Source organism: Bubalus kerabau, chromosome 12 (assembly GCF_029407905.1).
Source record: "Bubalus kerabau isolate K-KA32 ecotype Philippines breed swamp buffalo chromosome 12, PCC_UOA_SB_1v2, whole genome shotgun sequence".
Lineage (NCBI taxonomy): Eukaryota > Metazoa > Chordata > Mammalia > Artiodactyla > Bovidae > Bubalus > Bubalus kerabau.
This window is the reverse complement of record NC_073635.1, coordinates 2,447,555-2,465,479: the sequence shown is the minus strand read 5'-3', so window position 1 is coordinate 2,465,479 and position 17,925 is coordinate 2,447,555. Positions and strand designations below refer to the sequence as shown.

General features: G+C 36.7%; 1 protein-coding gene across 1 annotated transcript in view; it reads left to right on the top strand.

Annotated features, from left to right (window-relative positions):
- The window catches only part of TDRD3 (tudor domain containing 3), a 215,916-nt gene that overhangs the window by 142,684 nt on the left and 55,307 nt on the right, over positions 1-17,925 (top strand). The window contains exon 11 of the mRNA XM_055541922.1: positions 15,853-16,703. Within this exon, the coding sequence (XP_055397897.1) occupies positions 15,853-16,703 (851 nt within the window). The remainder of the gene's footprint in view (positions 1-15,852; positions 16,704-17,925) is intronic.

Genomic DNA, 17,925 nt, shown 5'->3' with positions numbered 1-17,925 from the left:
AAGACAGACAGAGTCTAGGGTAAATACATAGTTCATTAACATAGCTTAAGAAAAACATTTCCATAAGAAAAACGCATTGGTTAGCTCAAGGTTTGAGAAAAGTTAAGTTCAGGTGGAACTGGGTGTCCTCCTGGCAAGACAGAATTTTAAGAGAAACCCTCTTTTATATTTGTATAGAGAAGCAGAAAAAAATCTGACACTTGTAGCTTGTTTCCTCCTGCCTCTTAAAAGAGAGATTAAAAAAAAGTCTTAACACTTGCAGCCTGTTTCCTCCATTTGGAGACCCCTGGCTTTCCTGCCTGTTACCCTCTCACTACTTCAGGCACCTGATACAAAGAACCAGCTCATTTGAAAAGACCCTGGGAAAGATTGAAGGCAGGAGGAAAAGTGGGCAATGGTGGATGAGTTGTTTGGATGACATCGTTGACTCAGTGGACGTGAATTTGAGCAAACTCTGGGAGATAGTGAAGGACAGGGAAGCCTGGCGTGCTGCAGTCTATGGGTTCACAAAGAGCTGGACATGGCCAAGTGACTAAACAACAGCAATACAGTATTTGTTTTTCTGACTTCCCTCTATACCACACTCTAGGTTCATCTACCTTGCTAGAACTGAATCAAATGTGTTCATTTCTATGGCTGAGTAAAATTCCATCGTATGTTACATACCACAACTTCCTTATCCTTTCATCTTTCAATGAACATCTAGGACATGCTTGTATATCCTAGTTATACAGCCACTGTATGGAACCATATGGAGATTCCTTAAAAAGCTATTAGTAGGAATAAAACTTTCATGGAACCCGATAATCTTACTACTGAGACAAGCATAATTGAAAAATACACATGTACCCTAATGTTCATTGCAGTACTATTTCCAGTTGATAAAAGGAGTTTTTATTTTATCCAAATGCCAATATAGAGCCCATGAGAGTAACAAGTTTGGTGCTTTCAGAAAAATAATTTGTCCATTGGCAAGGTGGAAAATGGGATTGAGACTGAAGTGAGGCTACAATTGAATACATTGTAAGAAATTATTCATTTTCAATAGAATTTTATTTGTACCTGGTCTGTGATAAGTGGTAGGAATACAACATTTATTAAATGTTTCAAATTTAGAAAATTCAGGGAAATAAATGGATTATGTAGCTCTTACCCCAAATAAACTTACTGTTAGTTTGTGAGACCGAAGAAGACCCAAACATAAAACATCATAGGAATACTTATTACTAAGAATATTATTATTTATATAGTGTAAACTTTTTTATCATTTAGTCTAAATGATGTCCTTTTAATCATCTATTTAGTGTAAGCAACACTGAACAAAATACAAAGTCTTAGCAGGAGGTATTCTGAATACAATAACTATATATGATCTGGCATTTTTGTAATCCATAATAACATTATAGTCTTTATTTCAAAGATTTATTTCCAAAATAAAACTAACTAGTTGTTTTGAGTGGCTGAGAAATCCTTGAAACAGACAAACTTCAAAATACGGCTTGGTTTGTTGTTCCAGTGTTTTAAATGTTTGACTGGAGAAACTCACCCTTTCTATAGATGTTCTTCTCCCCTTAAATTCTTTCTTTGGTGATGTTGACAACATATCAGAGGAGACTGATGATAATGCACATGAGCACAAACAGCTGGATAATAAATTGATACATAAATGGACTAAAGATTCTTGTACTTGTAGATGTCTCATGCAGGCATACCTGGAAGATATTTCAGGTTTGGTTCTAGACCACCACAATAAAGTGAATATCGCAGTAAAACAAAGTTGCACAAAATTCTTTGGTTTCTCAATGCATTTAAAAGTTATGCTTATCCTAAACTACAGTCTGTTAAGTGTGCAATGGTATTATGTCTGGAAAAGTACATACTTTTATTAAAAATACTTAATTGTTAAAAAATGCTAACCATCATATGAGCCTTCAGCAAGTCATAGTGTAACATTAAAGATCACAGATCACACATCACTATAACAAATATAATACTAATGAAAAAGTTTGAAATAGTGCCTGAATTTACAAAGTGTAACACAGAGAATTTTGTTGTTGTTCAACCACTCAGTTCAGTTCAGTTCAGTCGCTCAGTCGTGTCCGACTCTTTGCAACCCCATGAATCGCAGCACGCCAGGCCTCCCTGTCCATCACCAACTCCCAGAGTTCACTCAGGCTCACGTCCATCGAGTCAGTGATGCCATCCAGCCATCTCATCTTCTGTCGTCCCCTTCTCCTCCTGCCCCCAATCCCTCCCAGCATCAGAGTCTTTTCCAATGAGTCAACTCTTTGCATGAGGTGGCCAAAGTACTGGAGTTTCAGCTTTAGCATCATTCCTTCCAAAGAAATCCTAGGGCTGATCTCCTTCAGAATGGACTGGTTGGATCTCCTTGCAGTCCAAGGGACTCTCAAGAGTCTTCTCCAACACCACAATTCAAAAGCATCAATTCTTCGGCGCTCAGCTTTCTTCACAGTCCAACTCTCACATCCATACATGACCACTGGAAAAACCATAGCCTTGACTAGATGGACCTTTGTTGGCAAAGTAATATCTCTGCTTTTGAATATGCTATCTAGGTTGGTCATAACTTTTCTTCCAAGGAGTAAGCATCTTTTAATTTCATGGCTGCAGTCACCATCTGCAGTGATTTTGGAGCCCCGAAAAATAAAGTCTGACACTGTTTCCACTGTTTCCCCATCTATTTCCCCATCTAATTCCCATGAAGTGATGGGACCAGATGCCATGATCTTTGTTTTCTGAATGTTGAGTTTTAAGCCAACTTTTTCACTTTCCTCTTTCACCTTCATCAAGAGGCTTTTTAGTTCCTCTTCACTTTCTGCCATAAGGGTGGTGTCATCTGCATATCTGAGGTTATTGATATTTCTCCCGGCAATCTTGATTCCCGCTTGTGTTTCTTCTAGCCCAGCATTTCTCATGATGTACTCTGCATATAAGTTAAATAAACAGGGTGACAATATACAGCCTTGACGTACTCCTTTTCCTATTTGGAACCAGTCTGTTGTTCCATGTCCAGTTCTAACTGTTGCTTCCTGACCTACATACAAATTTCACAAGAGGCAGGTCAGGTGGTCTGGTATGCCCATCTGTTTCAGAATTTTCCACAGTTTATTGTGTTCCACACAGTCAAAGGCCTTGGCATAGTCAATAAAGCAGAAATAGATGTTTTTCTGGAACTCTCTTGTCGTGTCCAACTCTTTTTGACTCTGTAGACTGCAGCACGCCAGGCTTCGCTGTCCTTCACTATCTCCCAGAGTTTGCTCAAACTCATGTCCATTGAGTTGATGGTGCGATCTAACCTTCTCATCCTCTGTTGCCCACTTCTCTTCCTACCCTCAGTCTTTCCCAGAGTCTTTTCTAATGTGTCGGCTCTTTGTATCAGGTGGCCAAAGAATTGGAGCTTCAGCTTCAGCCTCAGTCCTTCCAATGAATATTCAGGGTTGGTTTCCTTTAGGATTGAGTGGTTTGATCTCTTTGCAGTCCAAGGGACTCTCAAGAGTCTTCTCCAACACCACAGTTCAAAAGCATCAGTTCTTTTCGGCACTCAGCCTTCTTTGTCGTCTAACTCTCACAGCCATATATGACTACCAGAAAAACTATAGCTTTGAGAATACAGACCTTTGTCAACACAGAGAATTGAAGTAACCAAATGCTGGTACCAGTGCAGTGCAGTTCAGTTGCTCAGTTGTGTCCAACTCTTTGTGACCCCATGAATTGCAGCCAGGCCTCCCTGTCCATCACCAACTCCTGGAGTTCACTCAAACTCATGTCCATCAAGTCGGTGATGCCATCCAGCCATCTCATCCTCTGTTGTCCCCTTCTCCTCCTGCCCCCAATCCCTCCCAGCATCAGAGTCTTTTCCAGTGAGTCAACTCTTCGCATGAGGTAGCCAAAGTATTGGAGTTTCAACTTTAGCATCAGTCCTTCCAAAGAACACCCAGGACTGTCTCCATTAGAATGGACTGGTTGGATCTTTTTGCAGTCCAAGGGACTCTAAAGAGTCTTCTCCAATACTGCTGGTACCAGTAGGCTTGCTCAAAGCAGAGTTGCCACAAACCTTCAGTTCTTCTTTAAAAAATGAAAAATCTGCAAAGTGCAATAAAACAAAGTATGCCCGTATTCTCTTGGCTGTCTTCACATAATCCCATCACAATAAAGGTGACAGGATTAATATGTGTGGTCATCCTCAGGTCTCCTTTAGAGATCTTTCTGTTATTCCTTCTCTTGTTAACCCTCATACTGTTTGTATGTTCCTGGAGGAGTTGAGGCTCATAATAAAGCAAACAGTTGAAGCAAACTACTGAATTGTTTTTCTGTTTATTTTATGATTTCATATTTCTTTTTAACTGAAATAAAGCTCAGAATAAGTTTTTACTTTTGTAAAATTGAATCTCCACTTTGGGTTTCCTTCACATTTGTCATTGTTCCATAAATCTTATATTGTAAAATCAATGGGAAACTCTTCACCTAAGAAAAATGTATAAAGCTTTTCAGGATAGAGTCTCCACAAATTTTATTGGTTAAATGCCTTATGGAAGGCTAATGGGAAGAATTATGGGCTTTTAATTTTATTTACATTCATATTATCAGTATCATTATTTGGGTCTGTTACAGACCTAAGTTGATTATAAGTAATCATGATTCAGTGATGTGTATTTTTGTTTGTTTGTCTGTTTTTTAATGTTTGTTTCTAACTTAGTTAAGTCACCAAACCTCTCCTGCATCTGTGTTTTGTGTCATTTATGCTCTCTGAGGATTTTATTTAGTTTGGGCATCCCTGGAAGCTGTGTTTAATTTAATAAGCCCAGGCCTGGATGCACTTGTTATGTGATATCAAATTCTGTGTAATACGTTAGGTTTTTTAGGAAAAAATAATACATCCTCTAAGAATGTGTTTTTGACAGATTTAATGCAGGTAAGTAACACATTTGCTTTCACAGTGTATTATATAATTTTCTGTAAAAGAATAAAACTATCATTCCTTTATTCTGATTTTTAAAAACTCCCATCAGATGTACAGTTATGCATTGGCGATGATGTGAATTTGGTCCAAGCCACTAGAATAAAGCAAGTCACATTTTTTTTTTCTTAATTCCTAGGGCATGTAAAAGTTATGTGTACCTTATACAGTAGTCTATTAAGTATGCAATCAGTTCAGTTCAGTCGCTCAGTCGTGTCCGACTCTGCGACCCCGTGAACCACAGCACGCCAGGCCTTCCTGTCCATCACCAACTCCCGGAGTCTACCCAAACCCGTGTCGATTGAGTCGGTGATGCCATCCAACCATCTCATCCTCTCTTGTCCCCTTCTCCTGCCCTCAATCTTTCCCAGCATCAGGGTCTTTTCTAATGAGTCAGCTCTTTGCATCAGGTGGCCAAATTATTGGAGTTTCAACCTCAACATCAGTCCTTCCAATGAACACCCAGGACTGGTCTCCTTTAGGATGGACTGGTTGGATCTTCTTGCAGTCCAGGTGATTCTCAAGAGCAAGAGCGTTCCAGAAAAACATCAATTTCTGCTTTATTGACTATGCCAAAGCCTTTGACTGTGAGGATCACAATAAGCTGGAAAATTCTGAAAGAGACGGGAATACCAGACTACCTAATCTGCCTCGTGAGAAACCTGTATGCAAGTCAGGAAGGAACAGTGAGAACTGGACATGGAACAACAGATTGGTTCCAGATAGGAAAAGGAGTACGTCAAGGTTGGGTATTGTTACCCTGCTTATTTATCTTATATGTAGAGTACATCATGAGAAATGCTGGGCTGGAGGAAGCACAAGCTGGAATTAAGATTGCTGGGAGAAATATCAATAACCTCAGATATGCAGATGATACCACTCTTATGGCAGAAAGTGAAGAGCAACTGAAGAGCCTCTTGATGAAAGTGAAAGAGGAGAGTGAAAAAGTTGGCTTAAACCTCAACATTTAGAAAACTAAGCTCATGGCATCCCATCACTTCATGGCAAATAGATGGGTAAACAGTGGAAACAATGGCTGACTTTATTTTTCTGGGCTCCAAAATCACTGCAGATGGTGACTGCAGCCATTATGACCAACCTAGACAACTTATTATAGAGCAGAGTCATTACTTTCCCAACAAAGGTCTGCCTATCAAAGCTATAGTTTTTCCAGTGATCGTGTATGGATGTGAGAGACATGCAATAACACTGTCTAAAAAACAATGTATATACCTACCCTAATTAAAAATTTCCTTATTACTCAAAAATGCTAAGCATCATCTATCAATTCAGAGTTGTCACCAATCTTTAATTTGTAATAAATGCATATTGGCAACTTTTTTGTTATGCCTTTTGAGTCAAATGTAGTTCTACCTGACATTATTGTCAATATTATGAAAAAAAATGAGGTTAGATTACACTGTTATATGAGAGTAATCACTAAAGTGTCTGTGACCTCTAGCAGTTTGATATCAAGTTGGTAATATTAAGTTGATCAATTTGTGATAGCCTTGTATTCAGAAAGGGTTTTATATATAGGCTTTAAAATTTTTTTGGTTTTTGTAGACTAGATATAGTCCTGGCTAGATCAGGCCAGCTCTCAAGTTTACATACTTTAAGTTTATCAATAAATTACTTCAGTAATATGTAATTACCATTTAAAACAATGCCCACTGAAAATATGGGCACTAGAAATATGTATTTTAAGTGTCAGCTTGGGACAGAAAAAGTAGGTTTTATTCTTTCTGTTATCATGGAAGATATCTAGGTTGGCCAGAAATAGAGGGAAGGGATACCTTAAGATAATAACTTTACTGTTTTAACTTTCTACATCTTAAATAAGACCAAATAAACCTTAATTTTTCTGAATTAATTAATTAATTTCTCACAAGGGACATTGTGAGAAAAGTGGACAGGGTAAGCTTCTTAAATTTATACTCCTCTGTTTCCTTGTTTATGTAGCTTATTTTGCAAATTAAATATGTGTTACAAGTTTTATTTGTGTTTCTCCATATTATTTGTCAAGAAGCATGATTATCTGAGTCTCAATCCTTTAGGCTTATTGGTATAATTTGAGAAGTTGCATCTACTTTCAAGCTTACCTTTATACTTTCAAGCTTGCCACCTTGTTACTTTCTTAGAAGAGTTACTGAAGGCAGTAAGAAGCAACCAGCACTGTTCATCTCCCTGGCATTTTCATACCAAGTTCTCTAAATCATTGGCCTCATTAGTTAGGTGCTCCAGTTCGAAGACAATAGACTGTAGTTTAGCCATTCAATGAGGAGTGAGTGCCAGCTTCTTTTAGGGGATGCAGCGACTTTCACTACCCTGTACCCTTCCTTTGCTAAACACGTTTTACATTTTAGGTTCTGTCACTTGTATCACTCTTTTTCCTGGCACTAATTTCTAAGTTGGGGCTTCCTAGGTGGCTCCAGTACTCTTGCCTGGAAAATCCCATGGATGGAGGAGCCTGGTAGGCTGCAGTCCATGGGTCTCTAAGAGTCGGACAAGACTGAGTGATTTCACTTTCACTTTTCACTTTCATGCATTGGAGAAGGACATGGCAACCCACTCCAGTGTTCTTGCCTGGAGAATCCCAGGGACGGAGGAGCCTAGTGGGCTGCCGTCTATGAGGTTGCACAGAGTCGGACACAACTGAGGTGACTTAGCAGCAGCATCAGCAGCAGCAGCAGCAGGTGGCTCAATGGTAAAGAATCCACCTGCCAATGCAGGAGATGTGGGTTTGATCTCTGGGTCAGGAAGAACCGCTGGAGAAGGAAATGGCAGTCCCCTCCAGTATTCTTGCCTGGAAAATTCCATGGACAGAGAAGCCTGGCAGGCTACAGTCCTACAGTCTATGGGGTCACAAAAGTGTCAGACATGACTTAGCGTCTAAACAGTTTCTAAGCTAGTTTGCTTTAAGCTGTGAGCCACAGAAATCCAAATAAGTAAAAAGGCAATATATTGGCTCATATAACTGGAAAGTCTTTCTGAATTTTGTGTTGACAGATTATGTCATGTGGTAGCAAAGACTGGCCCACGAAGCACCAAGTATAGCCTATGGCCAACATATATAAGGGTGTATAAGGGGGCATAATGACATGTATAGATACACAGGTAAAAAAGCTCATCTTAATTTTGCAAGCACATGTTTTTTAATTTTGGAAAAAGATAAATAGCTTTCATCATATAATTATTGATTCACCAAGCTCAACTGAGTTCCACTGGTGATTTTGGCATTGGTGTGTATGAAGCGGCTGGAACAGGAGTACAGAGAAACTTGGATAAAAGAGCACTACAATTGTTGGTGTCAAATCTCCATTCATAATATGAAAAGGTAATTAAAAAATATTTCTCAGAAATAATCAAATGGTACTTATACCTGGAAGATCTGGTAGAAAAAGACCTTCTGTCTTCTAATGTCTGTATCTGCCACCTTCTTAGGAGAGCTAAGACATCTTAATTGATTCTGGATTATATATAAAAGGAGGGAGTAGTTCCCATCACTCAAAGCAGAGTTCTGTTACCAAAATAAGAGGAGAATTGAAAAGATGCTGCGGCAGATATGTACAACTGATTCTACCACTAACTTAACTGACAGCTCTTGTATTTGCTAGTTGTATGTCTTTGGGCAAGTTATATAATCCCTCAAATCTTTCTTTCTTTATTGGGAGATGGGAAAACAGTAGCAGTGCCTAAGTTTGCAGTTACTGGGAAGGTCAAGTTAGATTGTGCACGCCAAGCGCTAAGCGTGGTGTTTGGCACACAGGCCTCCACATAATGCTTGCTGTGCCACACCACTGCCACTGTCAGCAGCATTGTCATCAGGTTTTAAAATTTACTAATTTTTTAAATGAAGAATAATTGCTTTACAGAATTTTGTTGTTTTCTGTCAAACCTCAACACCTTGTCATCATTTTGATTAACAGTAGTAGCAACAGCATCCTCCGCTCACTGTCTCTTTATCTCCTCCCTTATCCTACTTTGGGCCCTCATCAGTTCTCCACTGACTCTTTGCAGACTCTTTGCAGAACTTTATCATCTCATCATCTGTATAGCAAACAGTGATCTCTCAGAACACAAATTTGATCCCATTTCCCTCTTGCTTAAAATACTCCATTGACTCTTCTTATTGACAGAATAAAATTCAGACTATAATACATATACTGTTTTTGTGCAGTTCCAGTTCTTTATTTTCTGTGGATTTTGTGAGAATTTATCTTAGCATTTATCTTGGTTAATGTAATGAATAATTTCAAATTCTACATAATATTCAGATAGAAATAATTAGATAGTAGCAGATATAATATTAATGGATGATGGTTAATGTACATGAAGTTTCAGGCTTCTAATGGTTGGTAGGTGTCTTTTTGTTTTATTTTCATTTAATCAAGTTTCAAGTCGGTTTAAATAGTTTGACTTAATAGATTTATAGCTTGAATTTTGATGACTTAAAAGTAGGGATACACAAAGGAAATGTGATAGAATGGTAATAGTTGGAAAGTCAGGAAACTAGGTCATGAAGAGAAAGAGAATATATTTGTGTTAGGCTGGATGTTTTGTACAGGATTTCCTCAAGAAATGATCGCCCATATTATGTATGTTTATATGTAATTATATCAAACAACATTCCTCCTCATTTCCCTATGTAATTGATTGATTAAAATTGGTGGTGGAATGCTTCCTTGGAAGCCAGGAATGAAGGGTTGCTATGTGAATAGTCATAAGCTGTTAGCAAAATGTGTCATTTTCCACACACTACTTTTCACTTTCTCTCTGACCCTAGCCACCAGTATGACATTCCCAGTCCTTGACTTTTTCTGATAGTGCTTTACCGTTAACTTGAATTAATTGTTTCTGTCATGTGGACTTGTTACCTTAACAGTGAATACTCTATACCCATGATCCTGTAGTCTGTAGTTCTTGTGTCTGATCTCATGTAACTACAGATAAGTTTTACTCAGAAGGTCTTTTAGCAGTTTGTCAAAGCCTCAACATTTGTTACTGCATTTTAGACAAGTGACAGTCAACAGTTGATTGGAAATTAAAGCTAGAACCAATAACTGGAACAAAAATCTTGGTCATTGGTTAGACTTCTTTGAAATGCTCTGGTTTCTGTTGTTATCTGACATTATGGTCCCTAGATTTGCAAGCATTCTGACAGCATAGCATCTGACATTATCCTTTTGTCAGGGCAGGAAACCAGGAAGTTTAAGGTGTTAGATAAATACCAGGTGGGAAGTGAAAATAGTTCACAGTGCTGCACAGGTAATATCCTGGTTATTAAAGTAAAGTTAGTAGTTATTTGAATTTAATAATTAATAGTATATAGAAATTTACATATAGATTTAGGGAAAACTTCAGTGAAAAATTTTAAAGGTAATATATAGAAAGTTGGTGAAAGTTGGCTTACCATAAATTTGAAATACATTTTATGTTAAGTTTTCTAAAAATCAAGGAGATATACTAAACAGGCAATTGAAGTTAGAGATCAAATGGAGATGGAAGAGCCAATGAAAGAAGCTGAGAAAACAGCTGCCAAAAAAGCAGGAGGAGTAGAAGCAGAGAGAAGGATGTGAAGTGTCCATTGTTTTAAACGGCATTAATAGTGTGTGTGCTGGTGAATGTTTAACAGCTGACCCTGGAGAAGAGGTGGGAGGCAGGGGAGTGATGCTCTACTTTTTAACTTTTCCTGATTTCTGTGGTATAAATATTCCACTATGGCTAATTTCAAATTATCAGCAGCTACTTTCAAGTTAATTTCAGTTTGCAACCAGATCGCAGATTTTCTGAAAATTTAATAATCGGTTTTTATGCAGACTGGCTCCAACACATCACTGATTGGAGATCTTGGCAAAAATAGTGTCAACGAAGTAGTAGAGTTAGAAGAAAGCTGAAGGATGTCCCATAGATAAATGATCTATGGACATTAAAATGATTATTTTGAAGAAAGTGGTAAGAAAGAACATATTTAATATAGCATGAAAAAGTTATACTTTAAGCTTGGAGTGATGAGCAATATCTCTTCCTATCACATAATATTTTTAAAAGACTACATTTTATTTTTTACTATATGGAGAACATTATCATTTAATAACCACTTGTGTTTATATATACCTGCTAAGAATGAGATATAGTTCTTTATTTTAACCTTTGTTATCAAAGTCAGGATTCATACAGAATAAATTTATAGAGGAAGTAATTTTTTTACAAGAGGAACCAAAGCATATAAATTTTGAGCTGATAGATAAACTTTTATAGCCAGAGAGTTTTGTCATCATTACAGAATATCTAAAGACATTTTAGATATTTAGAATATCTAAAGATATTTAGATAAAAATATGTAAAGATATTTTACACAAAAGTCGTTATTTGTATAATTGGGAAAATTAGTTGAAATTTTTGATGTGAAAAAAATGTAATCTGGTCTGTATACAGACATAGAAATATTAGGAAGTATTATACTTCTGTTTTAATGTGAATTCATGTGCTGATCAGTTAATACCATCTTTTTGTAACAAATATCTTTGATAATTTCTTTTTATTTTGCTTTATTTGTTGAAGATTACTCAGCAGTAATTTTAACTACTCTACTTGAATTAATATATACGTTAGTTGGTAATTGTTTTACCATGGTACTATGACATTTTAAAAATAATATCTAGCTGATAAATAGGTATTCCTTTTGTTTTGCATTAATGGAAAGAGGTTGTTAGTTTCAGGTCAGAATTTTGGCATTCCTAGTATCCAAATTTATATTTTTAGTTCATCAGGGATTGTGAAAGAACTTTTGTGACTTCTGTATCATACCAGGAATGAACAGATGTAGGTGATGAAATTGTAGCTAACACATTTTTTGTTACACTCTGCTTTATTTCTCCAGGCAGTCAGCTTGCATAGGGAGAAAATTATGGTCTTTTTCTGCAGTTAGACTTGAGTTCAGCTCTGGCGCTAATGTTTTCTAGCTGTTAACTCAGCTTTTTGTTAATTCACTTATAAAATGGGGATAATAATATTGCCTTTCAAGGTGGTTGGGAGAATTAAATGAATTAGTGTAGTTAAAAGACCTTTTAAGTAGAGTCAGGTACATAGTGAAATATTAATTAAGCCATTTCTTTAAGTAGGTATCTCAGAATAAAATGAAGGATCATCTTGGGAAGCAAAATGTACCTGTTTTTCTACTATAAAAAGCAGGTACAGCTGCAACTGGAGAATGAATACTCTGCAAAGAAGTATTAATATTTTAATTAAAATTTTAATTTAATTTTAATTTAATTAATATTTTAATTAAATTTAATAATTTAATTATAAAGCACATTCTAATGTACAAACCCAAATATGACAAAGTTATGACAATTAATAAATTCACTCTTAATGATCCTTGCATTTCAGAACATGGGCCTATAAAACATTGTAATCAATTATTTTGTGAACTTACATTTTTAAACTCATGAGCTGATTTAACAGGAATATTTTATTACAAGTCAAATGAAACTCTTGTAGTATCCTTTGATTAATTTTATCATATAAACTTTTATCACTTTGATCTTTTAGATGTTTTTATAATTTTATCTATTTTGTGATGAATTTTTGTCATTTGTTTGCTAATTTTCTCTTTCCATTTTTTCTCCTCTATTTAATATATAATATTACTGATTTCTATTTATGCTTTTCTTTCACCTTTCCCTTTCAGTTCATTAAAAAAAAAGAAGAAAAAAAGCAAAGCGTTTTATTCTCCTTCCTTAAAGGGTCTCGGTGTATTTTCAGTTAGTGACTGTAGACCTGGCCTGTGTTATCAGTTACTATTTTGGTGGTTTGGAATCATCAATGCCTCCTCAGGAAGAGCAACAGAGTTTCCAACTGCTGAATTAAGTGCTTTCTATTTGACTTCTGGGCTATTTCTATATTTAAAATCATCTTTTCACAATTTAGTGATTTAGTATATTCTATTATTTATTTAATAGATTAGTTCAGTTTCAAAATATTTACTTCTGACTTCATTACTTAACTGTCTAAGATAAAATGTTTAAGGAAATACAAGAGTGGTGAAACCTTTAAGGACCTTCCTTGGCTTACTGTTGTTTTATTTTGTATGTATATGAAAGCTGTGTTCTTTTAAAAGCACAATTTTATCTTCTGCCTCATTGAGTTTACTTTTTTAAGAGTAGTTCTTATTTTAAAATCAGTTTTCTTTATAGATTCTTCTCTTACTGTATTGTCTCAGCATAATAATGGGAATGAAGTATATTTATTAATAGTAAAATTACTGTTTTATTCTGTAATGTGCATCATCAGTTAAGTAGATTAGGAAATCTTTACCTTTTTTCTTCTTTTAGAAGAGCTGTAATCCAGTTCTCCCACACCTACCAAGGCTAATTGAAACCTTCATCCTGTATGCGTAGTTATTCAGACTGCCATTTGAGGTTCAGGATACTTAGTTATTCTCATGATGACTTAAGTTGTTTGTACTTCCTGATCATCATAGATTTGGTGTCCCTACCTGGAATAATTTTGAAAAGTTGATCCTTTAACTTCACCAGTATCTTAAATATCCCTGGTGGCCCAGACGGTGAAGCATCTGCCTACAATGTGGGAGACCTGGGTTCAATCCCTGGGTCAGGAATATCTCCTAGAGAAGGAAATGGAAACCGACTCCAGGATTCTTGCCTGGAAAATCCCATGGACCGAGGAGCTTGGTAGTCTACAGTCCATGGGGTCGCAAAGAGTCGGACTTGACTGAGCTACTTCACTTCACTTCCCAAATATCTGTTCAGACTTCATTGTCAGCAAATACCTTCATATTTCACTTACTTTGGAAACTAAAAAATTTCTTCAATTCACCATATATTACATCTTTCTATTAAATAAACCTTATAACATTTGTATGTTAAGGCAGCTGTAGGGACTATACATAATGTGTATAAAGGGCTAGTATGGGGTACCTAACACATAGCAGATAGTCAACAAGAGGCGGGTGCTGCCTTTATTAACAAGTGCCAAAACATGCTTACTGCTGAAAATGCTCATTTCTGTCTACTTTTCTTCTTTCTAAAGAAAAAAAAATAATATTGACTACAGTGATCTAAAATAAGATATTGTTTTTTGTGTGTTATATTGGTAAAGCTGCTGCTGCTGCTGCTGCTAAATCGCTTCAGTTGTGTCCGATTCTGTGTGACCCCATAGACGGTATCCTACCAGGCTCCTCCGTCCCTGGGATTCTCCAGGCAAGAACTGGAGTTGGTTGCCATGTCCTTCTCCAATGCATGAAAGTGAAAAGTGAAAGTGAAGTCGCTCAGTTGTGTCCAACTCTTTGTGACCCCATGGACTGCAGCCTACCAGGCTCCTCCGTCCATGGGATTTTCCAGGCAAAAGTACTGGAGTGGGTTGCCAGTGCCTTCTCCGATTGGTAAAGCAGATCTTGGGACAAAGTGATTTTGTAAAAGTATCTCTGTTGATGGTCTTGGCTAGTATTTGAGATCTTGCATATCTGAAAAATCTTTGTTCTTTGTCACGATCAGTGGGTGGTTAGGTTAAATGTAGAATTGTACTTAGAAAATAATTTTCCTTTAATTTCAAAGAGATTTAAAGTCTATTAGATAAACTTCTGGCTTCCAGTGGCTCTGCTGAGAAGTTTCTTTTCATTTTGAGCCTTGATCTTTAGTCTTGACTTGCTTTGTCACTTGGGACCTTTTTAAAGATCTTCTCTTTATTTCTGCTGATCTGAACATTTACTTGGTACCTTTTCTCCTCCAGTGGGTGTTTGGAAATGTATGGAGACAATTTAGATAGTAACAGTGACTAGGAGTGCTAAGGGAGAATGCTTTGGCATTTAGTAGCTAGAGGTCAAAGAAGTTAATTTACTTGCAAATACAGGAAGCATTCTCACCCGGAATTTAGTAGTATCCCTATTAGGAAGTATTGTAACCTTGGTAAAATGTAAGAATAATCCTAATGTTCATACTGATTATAGTGTTTGGCAAGAGAAACGAGATGTGTGCACCAGGACCAGTCAACTTGATTGTAATTGTGTTATAGACATGCTGTGAGAAACAGTGGAGGAAGAAAGAGTAAGTGACACAGAACAAATCGAAGGAGAATAAAGATAATTCTGTGAAATATAACCATCAGATTATCTGTGAGGTATATGTATATATGCCATGTTACTGATTTGATTTCTGGTTGGACATTTTCTGCACTATTTTGCTTAATCAGATTTTGACACTTTTCCCCCTGTATTTCCAAGTAGTACCTGTTCTTTGATAGGTTTATGTTATTATTCAGTCACTCAGTTGTGTCCACCTCTTTGTATCACATGGACTGCAGCACGCCAGGCTTCCCTGTCCTTCACCAGGGAAGGTTTATAAATAGACATCTAATTAGTAATCCAAACACTTAGCAATTCCAGATCCAGAAAGAACTGAGAATTTTTTTTTTTGCTAAGACTAGAACTTGGCTGACAGTGAATGATACGTTTTAAATGAGGTGGGGACTCAGAAAAGAACTGAGCTAGAGGTGTACTTGCACAGTTTCATAGCAGCTTCTGTGGTTTCAGTTTGTCTTTCTGTTTCACCAGTCTTGGGAAATGAATTACCAGAGCAGCATGTATAGATAGCCATAACAATGCAAATATTCAGTAACAAAGACAACTTGCTTTTGAATTATCCACCATTTTTTCATGGTTCATATCATTGCTTTACTTCACTCATGTGGCTAACCGGCAAAATGTACATTAGAAACATAAGAGTCTAACCAAGCAAAGAGGGATTAAGATAATGAGGTGGAAAGATAGTAGAAGATGTTAAATGAGTAGTTTGATAATTAAGTATTAATGCAGTCTTCATTTTAATATGCATATGATTACTTTTACTTTTCAGAACCTAAATCACAGCCGCAGCAGCTTCATCAAGGACAAAACAGAATGTCAAATACTGAGCAAAATGGAGTAAAAGATAATAATCAACCACGATATCTTCCTCGAAATGATACCAGACAGCCAAGAAATGAAAAACCTCCTCGTTTTCAAAGAGACACCCAAAATTCAAAGGCAGTTTTAGAAGGCAGTGGATTACCTAGAAACAGAGGTTCTGAAAGACCAAGTACTTCTTCTGGATCTGAAGTATGGGCTGAAGAGAGAATCAAATGTGATAGACCATATTCTAGATACGATAGAACTAAAGATACTTCTTACCTTTTAAGTTCCCAACACAGTGATACTGTATTTAAAAAAAGGGATAACTCTATGCAAAGCCGATCAGGAAAAGGTCCATCCTATGCAGAGGCAAAAGAAAATCCTTTTCCTCAAGAATCCATAGATTATAATAATCACAAACGTGGGAAAAGAGAAAACCAAACAGCAAATTCGGATCATTTTTATGACAGGAAGCCACGAACAATAAATAATGAAGCTTTTAGTGGTGTAAAAATTGAAAAACATTTTAATGTAAATACTGATTACCAGAATCCTGTCAGAACGAATAGTTTCATTGGTGTTCCAAATGGAGAGACAGAAATGCCACTGAAGGGAAGGCGAGTGGGACCTATTAAGCCAGCAGGACCCATCACGGCTTCATCCTATGATGATAAAATATTTTACAGTAGTGGTCCCAAAAGAAGATCTGGGCCAATTAAACCCGAAAAAGTACTAGAATCATCTATTCCTATGGAGTATGCAAAACTGTGGAAATCTGGAGATGAATGTTTAGCACTTTATTGGGAAGACAACAAGGTATGCATGCTGTAAAGTTATTAAATACTAATATTACTGAATGTAACAGTCTAGTGAGACCATAGAAAGTCATTGCTTTGGGACAGGATTTCAGTCTCTGGTTGTACTTTTTTATAGTCTTTGAACAGATGTGTGCATATGTAACTTATCAAAGGAAGAGTAAAATATTTAATATTTTTTATGGATACTTAGGAGTCCCATAATATTTGGTTGTTAGGTTTGATTTTCACTTGGATATCAGAAAAGTATTGTAAAAGTGAATAAATGAGGTTGACAGGTTACTTTTGTTATCATCTACTGAGCTATTAATATTTGCTTTTCTTTCTAATAAAATTGTACTGATTCACAAGGAAGCAAATCAGTTGAATGGAACACAGTTAAGTTCTGCAGATGTCATTTAATTTAAAGGTAATATACATAATTAGCCTACTTTAAAAAAATTATGAGTAGGAAGGTTAATTATTTAGCTAATAATAAATAATTTAAGAATTATTAAACCAATAATTTAAACAGCCTTGTGTTCTACATTATATACTGGTTAAAAGGAAAAGAGGAGGAAAAAATGGAAATGGAAAGACACAAAATGAGATTGAGAAGGAATACAGTGAATCAGATAAAAGAGCCTGACAAAAGGAAGAAGACTGACACAGTGAGAACAGGAAGGGAAGAGGCCAGAGGGACCCTCAGACAGGAGGGACTTTGTTCGTGTCTCCATTTCTGCCCAGCATGCTCCTCTACTAACTGCTCTTCTGATCCTTGAAGACTTGGCTCAGAGACTTCCTAGAGGAAGCCTTCTTTGTCTGCACCCTCCTCCCTTCTACATTATTGTCTTTCTCAATCAGTGCCTTATTCATTTTCTAAAGCTTATCACAGTTTATAAGTATTTTTGGTTTTGGTTCCTATATTGATAACTCTTTCCCCTGCCATGATTTTAAGTCCTTTGAAGACAGGACCATATCTCTCTATTTTTTCTCTATTGCCCTATTCCTCTCACAGTGTAGGAATTTCATAATTATTTGTTAACTTTGTTAACTAGTTCATTCTCCAAGAGGCACTTGCATAGGAAAAAAAGGAGTGGTTAGGGCACTGGAGATATTGTTGTTGTTCAGTCACCCAGTCATGTCCCACTCTTAGCGACCCCATGGACTGTAGCCCTCCAGGCCCCCTGTCCCACACCATCTCCTGAAGTTTGCGCCACTTCATGTCCATTGCATCAGTGATG